The 16,434-nt window shown below is 43.1% G+C and overlaps 1 protein-coding gene across 1 annotated transcript in view; it reads right to left on the bottom strand.

Annotated features, from left to right (window-relative positions):
- Window positions 1-16,434, bottom strand: part of Pdcd1lg2 (programmed cell death 1 ligand 2) — a 56,449-nt gene that overhangs the window by 19,717 nt on the left and 20,298 nt on the right. Inside the window, exons 3-4 of the mRNA XM_037205584.1 lie at window positions 9,973-10,278; window positions 1,130-1,399 (exon numbers count right to left, since the gene is read on the bottom strand). Coding sequence (XP_037061479.1) covers window positions 1,130-1,399; window positions 9,973-10,278 — 576 coding nt within the window. The remainder of the gene's footprint in view (window positions 1-1,129; window positions 1,400-9,972; window positions 10,279-16,434) is intronic.

Genomic DNA, 16,434 nt, shown 5'->3' with positions numbered 1-16,434 from the left:
AGCTAGTTCTGGAAGTGGATCTCACCCTTTGGATTCCTGTATCAACCAAATCTCAACGTATTTGGACACATCTATTTCTACAGGTGGGAGCATCTCCTAAAGCCCCAGGTTCACGAGAAAGAGAGTCAGAGGAAGAGCCTGAGAAAAGGGGCTGGGTAATGTGACTATTGCTTTTGAAGAAGCAGTCACAAGCAATATAGATGATGCCATGGGAAAAGGCAGGAAAATGGATATCTCCTAGGACCTCTAATCCTCACTCACCTTGACTAGAACTCAGTGAAACCTATGATAGACTTCAAACCTCCAGAAGTATAAGATAATAAAGCTTTGTTGTTTTGAACCATCACTTTTGTGGCAATTTGATACAGGAGCAATAAGAACTACATACACGGTGGAAAGAAGTTCCTGTCTCTTAGGCAATGATTGTTTTTCTAGTGGATAGATTTTAGTTCTCAAATAAATGTTCTTACTTGGCACAAAAAGTTATTGGTTTGTTAAAAAAAAAAAAAAGGTTACAATCTTGCTGGTGCAGAAATTCAAAAGGATGAAATCCACTTCTAATCCTAGCTAGCGTGGCCAAACTGGATGATTTTTTTGTAAGAGATCAGTTTCTTAGGGATGCCACATAGCCAATTAGCCAGCGGTACAGCCAAACAACACCCATGCTATTCACTTAGCACTCTGGACATGAATCACACAGATGTTTCTACTGCTTCTCCAGATCCATTTACTAGATTGTAACACTGTGCTCTGAGATCCAATGTTGACCTTTCTGGAAGAACCTGTGGATAGGTATCTTTGTTCTCTGAACTCCTGCTGGGATACTGGAGGACCTGAGGTGTGGTTGGGGTATCTGTCATCGCACACTTCCCTCCTTGAGGCTGCTCAGATGCCGCACCCCAAGAGGTGCTGTCCCCACAGCTGCCTTTTCCAGGTAGCCTCTCCAACAGTGGCGACTCTTACTTAAGAGATCTTTATCCTGTTCTATGCTTGTAATTCTTCTAGATTCAACTTTGACTTCCCGAAGAGTCCCTTTATAACACCTTCCTCGAATGGTTCGTGTGAGCACACCATCTGTTTCTTACATGAACTCTGATTGATAGAACTAGGAAGTGGGGGCTGCACTTACCCAGAGGGCCAATGATGGCTGAGGTAAGCTCCTTCATGTGAGCATTCCAGAACATGCAGCTGACGTTTCTGCCAGGCTGTGGCTTTAGGTGCAGAACACTGGTGACCTGGTAGAGGCCTTCAGGGGTCCTGATGTGGCTGGTGTTGGCAGGAACACTGACGTTAAGCCAGGACACTTCTGCCAGGGGGTAACCTCTAGCCTGGCAGGTGAGCTGTACCTCCCCTGTTCCTGGGATCTCTAGGATCCTAGTGTCTATATTCTTATAAGAAGCTGGACAACAGAAGAAAAAGAAATTATATTCTGATTGCTGTAGAATTCTACTCAATGCAAGAGGAAATAAAATGGTCTCTATTGATCTTAGGTAATATATTTTCTTTTTTAAAAAAAATATTTTCTATGTCCCAAGTACATTACTTTGCATAGATTGAATAGTTTAATTCATACAATACAACAAAGATGCTTTGTTGTTATCCCCAATTTTTGTTGGGGTTAATTGAAGACAGGTATGTTGAGAGTGGTGTCCAAAGTCAGAAGAATAAAGGCTGGTAGACCCAATGTTTGAAAATAGAAAGGCTGCAAACTTATATCTTAGCACTATGCTAAGATGCCACATTCTGTGGCCTTTTATATTCCTTTTTCTTTTAAGTGGTGTTAAGACTGGGCCATCTTTAGAAAAATATTTATTTATTTATTTATTTATTTGTTTGTTTATTATGCAGTGTTCTGCTGGTGTGTATGCCTGCATGCCAGAGGAGGGCACCAGATCTCATTACAGATGGTTGTGAGCCACCATGTGGTTGCTAGGAATTGGACTCAGGACCTCTGGAAAAGCAGCCAGTGCTCTTAACCTCTAAGCCATCTCTCTAGCCTTGGCCTCTTAAATTCTAAACTGTCTCATAATCAGGGGGTGGAAAGAGGCAAGAGGATGGATACATAATTAGCATTAAATAACCCAAAGAGATCACTTTTCCAGGCATCATCAGTAGAAAGTTTACTCAAAATTTCCCTTAACCTCTGTTATCGTTGCAATTAGGAGGAGGAAAATAAGGACCTATGTAAGAGTTGTAAATAATTAAGAGTTGGGTGTATTTATTATTACTTCTCAATATAGACATATTCTGGTCAGTATATGCTGAATGAATTATTCATATGTGATTGCGTTCTAGAACATGGATATCTAAAACTAAAAGGAGACATTTGGAGGTTCAGGAAGGCAGAAAGACTATCCAACAATCTTAGGTCATATCTAAAAATGAACGAATATTAACACCACATGCATATAGCTGCAAGTGTCCACAGTAGACTGTGCACTTTTTGGTGATGAGGGAGGAGCAAGTACTGTCTGTTACTAAATGGGAATTCTTTCCTTAAATAGATGTTGAGTACAATCATTGAAATAAAAGCAGTCTTGAAGTAAAAACACAGTTGTTGAGATGGTTAATCTTGTCAACTTGATTGGATGAGAAGCTCTTGGGATATTGCAAAATGTACCTATGGGTGTGTCTGTGAGGGCTTCTCCAGAGAGAATAAACAGTGGGTGGGAAGATCTACCTTGAACATGAGCAGCACCATCCCATGGGCTGGGGACCCAGATGCACTAAAGAGAAAACAAGCCAAGATGGGAGTTCTGTTGTGTTGTATGGACTGAAACCTCTGAAAGCATAAGCTAAAATAAATCCTCCCTCCCTTGAGTAGTTTATTTCAGGGGCTGTGTCAGAGTGATGAGCAGTGACTGCTAACAGGTGTGATATGACTGTTTCTCAAACTGCTAGAATATATACAAGCTTAAATTTTTTTTTTTAGAAAACTATTTCACACTAAGGTAATAACAATCATATTTTTTAGATTTTTGTTTTTGAGATAGGGTCTCTCAATGTAGCCCAGGCTGGCCTTGAACTCACTATGTATCCCTGGATGAACTTGAATTTGCTGCCTTCTGGTCTCTACATCCTAAGTGGGATTATAGGCCTGAATCATCATGGCCAGGTTGATAACAGTTATTTGAAAACCTTAAATACCTATGATTTACTTAATCTTAACTGTAAGCTTTGTGGCATGCCCTTTTTTAAAAATAATTTATTTATTTTTATTTTATTTGCACTGGTGTTTTGCTGCACATATGACTGTGTGAAGGTGTCACGTCTTAGAATTACAGACAATTGTGAGCTGCCATGTGGGTGCTAGGACTTGAACCCAAGTCCTCTGAAAGAGCAGTCAGTGCTCTTAACCACGCCTCTTAACCACTGAGCCATCTCTCCAGCTCCGTGGCATGCCCTTTTTATATAATGTAAACAAGAAGGAAGAAAGAATGCTCAGGTCCTTTTCCTTGTGTTTTGTCTCTCCCTCTTCTCTGTTGTGTCTCTGGATGTGATAACTTACTAATTTGACTTGTTATCCGGAGACACTCATTGAATCAGGGTTTCCCCAGAGAGCAGTACTATGATCATAACCCGTAGACCTTTGACATTCTTGTTTCTGTATAGTGAGCATACCCCACCTGAGGTATGCTTACAAGTATACCTCAAAATGTTTGACATTTTTCCCATTTGCCTATATCTGGGGGGATGGAGCAGATTTTTTCCTGTCTCCAGGAATTAATCCTAGGGTTTTGTACATGTTAGGTAAGCACTTCTCCACTGTGCTATATATCCCCAGCCATGAGGCAGATGTTCTTATCTTTTATGGGAAGACTTGGGGTCTGTGATGTGATGATTAACTTTAGTTGCCAACTTGATGCAACCTAGAATCATCTGGAGGGGAGCATCTCAATGAGGGATTGTCCACACCAAGGTGGTCTGTGGGTACCCCTATTGGGTAATGTTTTAATTAAGTTAATTGATATGGGAAGTACTAGCTCACTATGGGTGGCACAGTGTCCTAGGCAGGTGACTGAACTACCTGAAAGTAGAGAAACCAGGCTGAGCACAAACAAGCAGGTACATAGGCATTCATTTCCATCTGCTCCTGACTTGGGATGTGATATGAGTAGCTACCTTGAGTTCCTGCCTTGATTTCCCCTCAATGACAGACTATAACTTGGAACTGTAAGCCAAATAAACCCCTGAACTCTAAGTTGCATTTCCTCAAGGTATTTGGTCACAGCCACGGAAATGGAGCTAGAACAGGGTCTGAACTGCAAGTCTGTGCTTCTTGATCAAGGTGAGGGAGCAAGGAAGAAGGGGCTCTCTGTTCTTATTCACGTTCTCCAGTGTAAGTCATCCAGAGACACCCCAAACGGGGAGAGGAGGGGAGAATCATGTGGTCATACATCCACTTAACGTGTGGTGTTCATTCCCCATATGGCTGTGCAATCTTGTGCGTTGCTCACTTTTCCAAAAACTTAACGAACAGCAGAGGTTAAGTGACCATAAAACCTGGCCCTAGCCCTGTCACTAGACATTATCTCATTTAAAGTAGACAAGGACGGTATGAGGTTGGTAAAATGTGGATTCTTAGCTTGCAAACAGGGAAACAACAGAACCCTCGAGATGGTGGGGAGATGTGCACTCCTGCATTTTATCACACTACTTCGCATTGGACATGCCACAGAGGGATGAGAAGCAACCTAGGCAGGAACAACGTATTCTCTTGATGGATCTAGTAATACCTAGAACTCAGAGAAAAGGAAGAGAATTGGGTTCTGACACAATCTACTGAACGATTTGGCCTAATCTTACCAAGCTCCTTGGAACCAAGTTTTGGGCTGTCTCTGGCAGTCAAACCGTTATGTGAAGCAGACAAACTAGTCACTTTACCTCTAATTTAGCCACACCTTTTCCCTCTTGGTGCAGCATCCTCTTAGAACTATTTTATTCGACCATACTGCATCTTATTTCTATCTTTTGGGAATTATTGTGTAAATTTGAAGAAAAAAAAAACAGCCTAGATTTACTGGATAGTGTGCTGTAGGTGAAGTCCAGCCAGCTCCCGCAGGACAGCTCCAGACAAGAAACTGATCTGGACTGAGCAGAGAGGTGACGCAGAATCAGGGCTTGGCTGAGACTCTGCCTTGTGACATGTAAATGAAGGGGTACATGGCAAAGGGATAGATATTCAGCTAAAAGAACCAGCATAGTTTGGGTGAGGGATAGAAACTCACACCTTACGGTTACGATATCAAAATGCTTCCGCAGCCTTTTTCATTTGGGAAGTGGCTAGGGAGGCATCATCTCCAACGATGCATAATAGGGAAGCTAGACTTTTCTTGAGAAATGATGAGCAGATTTTAGAGTTTCAAGTGGGTAGTTTTAAAAGTCCAAGAGTTCCAACTTCCTGCTCAGTGAGGAATCTGTTCTCTGGCAACTTGGCTAGATAACTATCTTGGTGAGTGTTAGACATGAACCTAGAAACAATCTGAGGATGGTGTTCTACACATATCGATTAGGTTAGGGTGGCTGAGTTGTTCAAGTCTGCTGCGCATATTTTGTCCTATCTGTTATAGCAGAGCTGAATCAAAAGTTCACATATACACTCATCTGTCTTCTTCTTCTCCTTCTTCTTCTTCTTCTTTTTCTTCTTCTTCTTCTTCTTCTTCTTCTTCTTCTTCTTCTTCTTCTTCTTCTTCTTCTTCTTCTTCTTCTTCCTCTTCCTCCTCCTCCTGCTCCTCCTGCTCTTCCCTCTTTCTCCTCCTCCTTTTTCTTCTTCCTCTCCTTCTCCTCCTTTTTCTTCTTTTCTCTTCCAATTGTTTTTGAACAAAGAGAACTGAGATTTATTAAGAGAGTGAGAAAAGCCTGGGAGGCCTCAACTCTACACAAAGGCCTACAGGCAGCTAAGGGATGCTGAGAGTGGGAGACAGTCTTCCCCAGGGAAGAGAACACCAATTGGTTATCTAATACTAATGGCCATCCCTGAAAACACACATCTAAGTGACATTGTACAGACTGAGCAGGTTGTATTCATGTATGCAGAAATATATATGTGCATATATGTATAGATATATGTATAGATAAAGGAGGCCATGACTTTGAAAAAAAAAGATGAGTATACTGGAGAGTTTGGGGAGATGAAAAGGAAAGTTAAAATGATATAATTATATCAATATAAATATAAATATAAAATGTAAAAATATCAAAATATAAAAACAATTTAAAAGAAGACTAATAGAAAAGAACTGAGAGTTTGGGGGTGCTCAAGAGAAGAACAGCCAACTTTCCAATTTATGTTTAACATAGTGAAGCTATATTGTCAGATGCACATACCTTTAGAATAGTCGTTTCTCTCTATAGAGCTGATGTTTATCATTATAAATGTGACTTTTTAAAGATCCTGCCATTCTTGATTATATTGACATTTTCATACATGCACTGACTGTTCTTGGATGACAGTCACCCTCTCATTATCCTCACACCCCCCCTTCCATCCTTTCCTTCTCTCTGGAAGTCCCCTTTTACTTTGATGGCATCCCTTTCCCCCTTAGATTCCACAGATAAGACCAAACACATTGTACATTTCTTCATTATGTCTCTCTACACAATGGTTTCCAGCTTTATCCATTTTCCTTAAATGACATGATTTTGTTCTTCGTTACTATAGCTGGATCAAATGATAGTACTATTTTTAGTTTTCTAAGGAACTCTATTCTGATTTCCATTGTGCCTAGACCAACTGAAAACACTGCCTTTTATCTCTAGCATATCTATTTTTCTCGTAATAGTGATCAGTTAACTACCTAGCTTGTAGTTAACTATGTCTATAAATGGAAGCCCCTGCATCCCCAGAAGCTATCTTTGCCATGAGCACAATAAGTAATTAAACTTCCACTGAGAAGCTCATTCTTATGTCGTCAGTTTCATCCCACAGACGCTTGTTTGGCTGAGTAAAACACATATAATAAGCTCAGTGTCTAAGAACCTGGTCTTGAGAATCTGAAAGGCATTAGCCAAGGGCTGGTGACATGGTCTTTCAAATTCTCAGCTTTCTCATTAATTAAAGGACATTTCCCTGCATCTCTGCTCTGATGGTTTCTCTAGCAGCAGAATCCTTTATTTCCTGGCACTAGCTCTCACTGAAGAGTTTATCAAGTGATGATTTTGAGGGTTCTGCTGGCCCGGCTTTCCCCTTTACCTCTTTCTTGGTACTATTCCCTTGGTCCCTTGATGATTTTCAATGCTTAGTCTTAAAAGAATGATTACTTTCTACTTCAGATTTCTACAGATTTCATGGTTCCCATTTCTCTGGTATGTGTGTGTTGGAGAGAGGGTATGTGGTGTGCGTTTCTATGTGCATGTGTGTACAGGTGGGCATGTCCATGTTGAGGGTACGTGGTGTATGTGGCATATATGATATATGTTTCTGTGAGCATGTGTGTGTGTGCAGGTGGGCATGCTCGTGTGAAGATCAGAAGAAAACCCTGATTGTCTTATTCTCTATGGCATTCCCTTGAGTCAGGGTCTCTCACTGAACTTGAAGTTTTACTGTTTTGGCTAGGCTGACTGGCCAGTGAGCTCCCAGGTCCTACCTGTTACTGCCCTACAGCACTGAGGATACAGTCATGCATTGTTTTTAATGTGGGTGCTGTGAATTTGAACTCAGATTCTTATACTTGCACAGTAAGTGCTCTTGGCTATCTCTCAGCCTCCATATCCCTTCTAAGAACAAACTGTGCATACAGCATTATTATCTTAATCATCATAGTGACTGTAAATAAAGTGGGAAACACAGTTCTTACATGCTTTTGTCTTACAGGATCCAGGCAAACTTCAAATAATCACTGAAATAAATCTTTAGGGATTATGTTCAATCTGTCATTTAACAGCCTGCAGAATAATACAGGGTCAGACTGTAATTCCAAAAGCTTGACCCCCTTGGGAAGTCAGGGCAATGTGTTCTTGACTCTGATAGCCTTTGTCCTTTGATCCCTAAGGGGAAAGGAGCGGAGGGAAGAGATGTGACTCCATCAGTGGGTTATTTCAGCCCAGAGTCTCAGATGCCAGCCACCTTTCCACCTAGGGCTTCTCTTCCAGCTTCCTTTGCCAGGCCCTTTCTTTGTCCTCCTCATTTGTGGTGAATTCCCTGCAATGGGAGCCATGCTGCCCCCTTTCTCAGCCTGCTGAGGTCTCACTCATACCTTCCTGGGCCTTTGTGTTGGGTTAAAGTACTTTGGTAAACTTTGGTTCCTTCCCCACAGTGGCTCATCTGTTCCTATGCCTGGCTCCCGCTGGACTGTGGCCTGGTGTGCTCTTGCTCTGGGCCTGCCTGGAGTCCTCCTTGCTGGCCACCTCTCAGCCTCAGCAGCTCTGGGAGGCCATGGCCTCCCTCGGTGCCTCGGTACTCTGCTTCAGCCTCTCTCCCACCACCATAGCTCTTAGTCACGGGGCTACAGCGTGGTTTTCCAGAAGCACCATCTCCCCTAGATCTTCTCCTCATTCTGCCTCATCGTTTTTCTGTCCTTTGGAAATCAACTCTCTTCCCTATATTTAATATGCATCCCTGTGTGGAGAGAGGTGTGACAGATCTATTGTCCAGATCTGTCCCCCAGATTTAAAGGTACAACTAAGCCTTCCTCTACTCATACTTCATCTGCAGGATTCCTCCCCCGGCCCCAGATCCGAGGTTCTACAACACAGTAGGTTATTCTTGCGTGTTGGTCTTCAACACTGCTCTCTGCTCACAATCCTCTGATGAAAATTAGGACAGTGTCTGTCCTAATTTTCCTGTGTATCAGTTTGATTCTTAGACTTTTTCATAAGCTTCTATATTGAAAAGTGCATATTTAGCATTTTATAAATATTCATATTTTCAACAAATAATTGTATCATTCTTACAAACACACACACATATGTCTGGTAGTTCTCTGATTTATCATCCTTAACTGTCTTACACTTAAGAGCAAAATATGTACAGCTATTGAAATTAAAATTTTCCTTATTACTATGGGATTTCAGGTGTCCAAAGTTTTCTTCTATAATGTAATTTCATTACCATTATCAACACATATTATCAAAATGTAAAATATCATGGATATTGACAATTATTAAGTGTGAAAAATAAAAGTGTACTGGATGTATTATTCAAATTATTCATCAATATGAAAATACTTATAGATTATGTTTAGGACTATTCTATGAGATAGAATTCAACATTAATTTAATTTAATTTTTAAAATTTTTGTAGCTAAATCTTGTTCATATGAATTACCTAGTAGGAATTGGAAGCAATTTGAAAGACATAGTTTATCAGGCAAAAATTGCTAATTTTTGATTATCAGCTATTGTCTCTAGGTGAGGGTCCTCATCATCCTCCAGTTCTCTTGGAAGCAAAGCATTTTACAGCTGCTGGGTAAAAAGCAGCAGCCATCCTGCTCTGTGGAGCGTCAGGGTTTCTTTTCACCCTCATCTGACACTGTGGAGGTTTTAAACCTTGGGTCAATGGATTATATTTGAGAAGAGAGGCAGGCCCTTCATGAAAGAGTGTTTCAGCGGAACCCTAAACGCTTTGCTTGGCGGGTCCGTTCTCAGGTTCATCAATTTGGGAAAGAGATTGAGGATGGTGAAGAGCTGGACACCCATACTCGTTCTTCCCTTGGAGAGTCCATGGGAATCAACAGGTCCCTCCATAAGGACCATTGCTTTAAGGAAAAAAATCTTCCTGCACAAGGGAGTCCTGAGTCCAGCAGAGGAAGAGGCAGGAAGTCTTCTCATTTTCCTGACTTCCTCTACCCCTCTGTGTATGCTGTTTTAACCCCTGTGCCTTTTCTTACACCGGATGTCAAAAAGTATTTCCAGCAAAGCACTTTCCCCCACTTTGAAGTAGCTGCCTCTTTCAAGCCGGTTTCCAGCTTTTGTTTGAGCTACTGAGAGCAGCATGCTGTCACGCTCCATCAGCGAGCATTTGCGAACACTCACCTTTGACCTTGACCGTCAGGTACTTGTAGTCCCAGGCGGCCCCGCAGATGACCAGACAGCGGTACTGCCCCGCATCTCTCACTTGGACACTGGAGATGTGGAACAAGGCCTTCCCCAGGGGCAGCGCCTCCTCCAGTAGGGTGGCTCTCTCACTTGGCGAAGAGGTATCATTTTCTACCTTCTGCAGACTGACTCTAATTTCTTCGAGCTCCGTGCATTCTCTGTGGTCAAAATCACACTCCAGGCTCACGTTGTTGCCGAACTCTACTGTGTACACTTCCTTAGGGACTGTCACCGTGAATAAAGCTAAAAGGGAAAGACAGCTTGCTGTTGTCTAATTCTGTCACAGTTCAGTTCTTCTAGAATGGGAGCTGTGAGCCACCCCTCCTTCATCTTCCAGGAGACCCCTGTCATTCTCTGGCTTTCCACTGGGCTCCTCTCTTCCCTTCCCCCTGTCCCGTATAGAAACAGTGGAGTTCGCCCCGTAGAGGTGGTGGCGCACGCCTTTAATCCCAGCACTCGGGAGGCAGAGGCAGGTGGATCTCTGTGAGTTCGAGGCCAGCCTGGTCTACAGAGTGAGATCCAGGACAGCCAGGACTGTTACACAGAGAAACCTTGTCTCGAAAAATAAAATAAAAAAGAAAAGAAAAACAGTGGAGTTCTTGTCTCAGCACGCCGAGGTGATTTTCTTCTCTGAATATTCCCACCCACACAGCTGATCTACACTCCTCCTTCTCCAGAACACCCCAGCAGGAGCTTCTGGTGGACAGGCCTGCTTGCCCCCAACAGCATCTCCCACCTCAGAGCATCCCTCTGAGGATGGCTACTTTGATTTTATTTGCTGTCATAGATCTTATCATCTGGGCTGATTTTCTTTAGTTTTTACCTCTCTTTGCCAAGTATCACCACCTCTAACCAGTGAGAGTAAGGACCTCCACCTCTTACAGAGCTCTAAGATACACCAGCACCTCATGTAGTCCCCCCTGGAAGCCAGTGAGACAGGCACATTGCTACCCCCCTTTCGAAAATGAAATGAGGCACAGAAAGGTTAATCTACTTGCCTAAGAGTGCACAGCTACAGTGCAGTATTTCTCTGCCTTTCACTGGTAATCACCAGGACATAGGTGAACACTGTAGATGTTCACTATTTTGGATCAATCAAGTCAAAGGGGGGAAAATGGAACTATGTTTAACTACTATTGGCCACATTTCACAGAAGGTACTTTAAAACTATATTATTTAGTACTGTATTCTTGACCTGAAACCTGTGCTGTCCTTAGGATTTTATAACTTTGTTCAAAGACTTTGGCTCCAAGAATACAGTTAGTATGGCTACAATTCAGGGCCCACTGGTGTCTCACTTGAAAAGCTGTGGCATCTGTTTGCAGTGTTTCCCAGGATGAGGGGCACAGTTCACCAGAGACAGGCAAGGTAATTTCAAGTGGGGCAGAATCAAAGGCTAACTAATGGGTGTTGACTTAGAGAGAAAATTTCCCCTCTTCAATTTGATTCCAATCCTTCAACTACATGTTTTCTAACCGGACGCTTAGTCTTTTGGAATGGATAGTTCTTCTTTTACTAAGGCAGGGAGCTCCCAGGAAGATGCGTTATGCATCAGTAGAGAACTTAAATAATAAATAAATAAATAATAAATAAATAAATAAATAAATAAATAAATAAATAAATAACAGTGTTTGTTTTTGTTTCTAGCCTTTGTTTTACTAAAGTGTTCCTGGGTTTCTGCCAATACAGAGCAGCCTGTTGGCTTGTATTTTAAAAGCCAAGTTAATTTAAATAACCCTGCAGCATAGCCTAACCAGGGAAGGCAGTCTTTTTGTGTATAGAGTGTGGGAAACTGTATGCTGCATCTATCAGTATTGAATGGGTACCCTTATGATGGAGGTATGGAAGGATCTTGAAATCATTTCTGAATCACTGCAAAAGACTGGATCAAACTATACTCAATAGATCTCTTTCATTAATTCATACAGTCAAATAATCTGATCATCAAATAGCTGTGGGTGTTTTCTAAATATTTTCATTTAGTGACAGGTGAGCTTGGATTCAAATCCCAACAGTACCCGGATTAGTTGGGAGCCTCTGAGTGGGGGCCAGTCAGTTGACTTCTACGAATCTGTCCATTTTCTCTTCATGGGGTTGGTATCTATCTCTTGGTTTGGTGGGAAAATCTGGGCAAGGTAAATACATGTGTCTCCCATGTGGGTCAGCTAGCAGGCACTCGGAAAACATTCTTCCAGGTGATGATTTAATTCCTGGGAAAGTAGTAATCCATATATGGAATGTGCAGCCATTCTTTTTTAGCCAGGATGTTCTGTCCCTCCCTCCCTCTCTTCTTCCTTCCTTCTCTCTCTCTCTTTCTCACTCTCTCTTTCTTTTCTTCCTTTCACTGACAGGGTCTCACTATGTAGCCCAGGCTGGCTATTAACTCATACTCCTCCTGTCTCTCAGCGGTCTAGGTCCTTAGATTCCAGATGCATACCACAACTGTGGCAAACTATTTAATTAACCAGGATGGTTGTCCATTTCCTGACCTGACTTCATAGGATGAGTAACCTTTGGATTTCCTGCTGGCTGATGATTGACACTGCAATCCTCCTTTAGGTTGTCTTCTTTTGTGAGACATGGCCATGCTACATAGCCCCATATGGTCTTGGACTCAAGTCCTTCCTGCCTCAGCCTGCTGGGTGCTGGGGTGGCCAGGGTGTGGTACCATACTCAGTTTTCAAGTCTTTTCTAACTCAAGCTTTTCCTCCTGTTACCTTTTGAACCTTAGAAGTTAATGATAAGATCAAGTATGCTTTGGTATTTTTTTTCTAGTATCTAGCACATTAATCTCTGTTGTGGAGAATCAGGGAAGGGAAAGGAGAGCATAGTGAAGAAAAAGAATATGAGCCCAACTATATTTACTTCCCACCAAGGTGTATTTTGCAAGAGATCACACGAACCAGCAAATGTCGGTTATCATCCAGCACACTGGACAATGATAGGCACAAATGACCTTTACCAGAAATGCTGGCAAGTTTATTTCCTCTATTCTCTGTCTTAACTACAGCTGGAACGTTAATGTGCATTACTACGGAGGTCTACAGTACAGAGAAGGTGCACACATGTCCAGCCTTTGTTTGCGCAGCACAGAGCCAGGATAAGGGCTCAAAGGTGTGTGCTCCTTTGCAAAGCATTGCTAATCAGGCATGCCCTTGCTGGAAAGCCAATCAGGCTGAGAAGACGCAGGTTCGTACTAGCGAAAAGGGTGCCATAGTTCAGGAATTCCCTATACAGTTTCATATTGGAGACTCCACTGCATGCCAAAACCACAGTTCTTAATGTACCTTACCCATAGTTTCCATGACAGGACCCTCCTCGTGTTAAGATCCATTATTATGGCAACTGTAATAATTAGTTTTCACAATTTGATAGGATTTAGAAACACCTAGGAAATAATTCCTGGGCATGTCTGTGAGAGGGTCCATAGAGAGGCTTAACTGAGCAAGGAAGAGCCACCTTGAATGTGAGTGGCACCATCCCAAGGGCTGAGCACCAGCATGCATCTCTGAGTGCAGATGCAATGTGACAGCTGCCCCCACTCGGGCCATGGTGCCTTTCCTGCCGGGATGGACTGTGTTCTCGCAAATTGTGACACAGAACAAACTCTTTCTCCATTAGCTGTTTTCAGCAGGTACTTTGGCATAGCCAGGGACAAGAATGGCTACACCAGAAACCATCTCTAAACCCTTCACTCCCTTACAACTAACAGATACCTTGTACCAAATCCACTCTGCCCTGGCTGGGGAGGGGAGTCGTAATTATGACTCATTCATCAAAAATACGCTAGCTACCTTCTGAGCACTTAGTTTAGGAGTTTACTACTATTAAATCCCATTCCCCATTTTAAATTACAGACACCCAAATAGACAACAGGGAGAGAGGTGAGGCATGGGAGACAGGTGTACCAGGAAGGTTGGTCGTGTGTCTGGATGGATGTGGAGATGTGCTGACTGGCTTAGCTCATCTGTTTATCACTCTAGACTGTCTTCTCATGAGAGAGAGAGACCGCCTGTACTTCCTCTGGAACTCCCCAGAGGACAGCAGAATTTCCCCCATCAGTGCCGGCCTTTTACAAACACATGGCTTCTCTTTTCTTTTCAGCCTTTACCCCTCTGCTTTGTAGAGTAGATGGCTCCAGCTTTAGAAACAAAATGTTTTACCTTTCAGACAGGTGGCATTTGGGGGCTAACATTCATAAGAGGAAGGAGCAATTAACCAACATAAATCACGAATCAGAATACCTCAGAATGACTGAGAGTTGTTATTTTGACTAATTTTGACTCAATTACAGCTTCCAAGATGTGCGAAGTTTGGGGCTTGATTGCTTATTCTGAAATGGGTAGTTTAGGAGATGCAGCATACTTATGAAATACTATAACTCTCGACATTTTGTGTCATCTCACTTCACAGAGGAAATGAAAACACTCATAATCAAGTCTGTGAAGAGTTCTTCCTCAAGGTCGCTTGCACGTTAGAGTAACCAAGCAGAAGGCCTCAGCCTGCCTGACATGGGAGTCTTCTGGGACAAGGCCTCAGCCTGCCTGACATGGAGTCTTCTGGGACGAGGCCTCAGCCTGCCTGACATGGGAGTCTTCTGGGACAAGGCCTCAGCCCATTCCATGCTGTTTTAACAAATCATCTAAGGCTGTGAGCTTCATAATGAGGCTCAAGATTGTGGTGGTGAGGGTCCAGGAAGCTTGGTGCCACCATCCAGCTCTTTCTGTGTCACAACAGGGTGAAGAAGCAGAAAGGGATGGCCATACACTTGAGGTGGCTTCCCATTGTAACTATCCACTCTTCAAAAGCAGATGTCATCTGTTTATCAGTGTGGACCCTCAGGATTTAATTACTTCCCACTAGACCCCACCTTCTAAAGCTTCCACCAGGTTAATGCCACTGACTGGAGGCTAAGCCCTAGCACAGGAACTTTGAGGAACACATAACCAAACTATATTAAAAATCCGAATGCCCCAACCCCCATTTTGGCTTCTTTAGATGAAGTTCTTACAGGGGTAGAGCAGACCTCCACTTTGTAACTCTCCTGGGAGCTTCTAATGTGCAGGGTGTATTGAGCAACTCTAGTCAGGTCAACCAGACACCTGCAATTGCAAACACCCTTTACCACCCTACCATCCAAAACATTGCCTTCAGCTTCGCCTGAGCACCAATTAGAACGCAGATGCTCAGGCTTGCCCCAACCCAGAGAATCGGGATTTGTGAGGCAGGCTATGGCATTGGTGCATTTGGACTGTAACTGGGACAAAGAGTGATAATTGACTTTTCTTAAACACAATGATCCCAACAGTAAGGAACCCTTAGATCCCTGTCTTACTTGGTTCTGCCATCGACCCTCCAAAGTGGGAGATATGACCCATGTTTAACAGGTCAGGAGTCTGAGGCTTTACAAAGGGCACAGTTTGCTTAAGGGCAACGAGTGGTGGCCATGGATCTGGAATTCAGATTCATCTCTATGTGCAACTCACTTTCATCTGTCTGCTCACAAAGACTCTTGGCTGTGATTCCAGCAGCTACTACCAGATTCTACCAGCTACTACCAGCATGAGCAGACAATGTCTATGACTGAGGTAGGTAAACTTTTGGCTTTGCCTTTAGGTACATGTGTTTGGTTTATATGTCATGTGCCATGCAGTAACTAAATTAAGCTCCAATCTAGAATCGAACTTTTGAAGTTACCAGACAGAGGATGCCCAACTAGATAACCTAGAGTCTTTTTGAAGATTCTGAGGTCAGCTTGGCATTTTATTTGCAAGCAGGTCTTGATGACAGCCAGCACCTGTCACACCTCCAGGAAACACAAAACAAATCATTTGCATGATCTGCCAAGATAGTTTCTTCCTTGGGCTAATTTTGAACCTTTTTCCACTGAACAACAGAAGTTTACCTTTTCTTTTTTTGCCTTCCTATCTAGTGTAGTTGAAATGTGAGGAGGGGTTGGAAGGCTTCTCACGAAGCCGCTGTTCTGCAGAAAGCTGTGCTCTGTGCCTGAGACTCATGCTCTGTGCTGTATGTGAGCGTTGGGTGGGACACCTTCATTTTAGAGACACTGTAGTGGCCAGGATCCATTCTTTTGTTCTCTTGTTTACTTTCCATCTCCGTGACAGGACAGCTGACAAGAAGGAAGGAAAGGGCTTGTGTGGCTCCCAGTGTGAGTGGGCGTGGTCCGTCCCAGCAGGGAAGGGGTGGGAGCAGGAGTGGCCACACTGCGGCTGCAGTCAGGTAGAAACGAATGCGGGTGCTCTGTCCACCTTCCCCTCTTTGATGGGTGCTGGTGCTCAGTCCACTTTCTCCTCTTTGATGGGTGCTGGTGCTCAGTCCACCTTCTCCTCTTTGGTGGGTGCTGGTGCTCAGTTCACTTTCTCCTCTTTGGTGGATGCT

This window comes from Peromyscus leucopus, chromosome 1, assembly GCF_004664715.2.
Source record: "Peromyscus leucopus breed LL Stock chromosome 1, UCI_PerLeu_2.1, whole genome shotgun sequence".
Lineage (NCBI taxonomy): Eukaryota > Metazoa > Chordata > Mammalia > Rodentia > Cricetidae > Peromyscus > Peromyscus leucopus.
The sequence above is the reverse complement of the archived record's forward strand: the minus strand, read 5'-3'. Positions and strand labels throughout refer to the sequence as shown.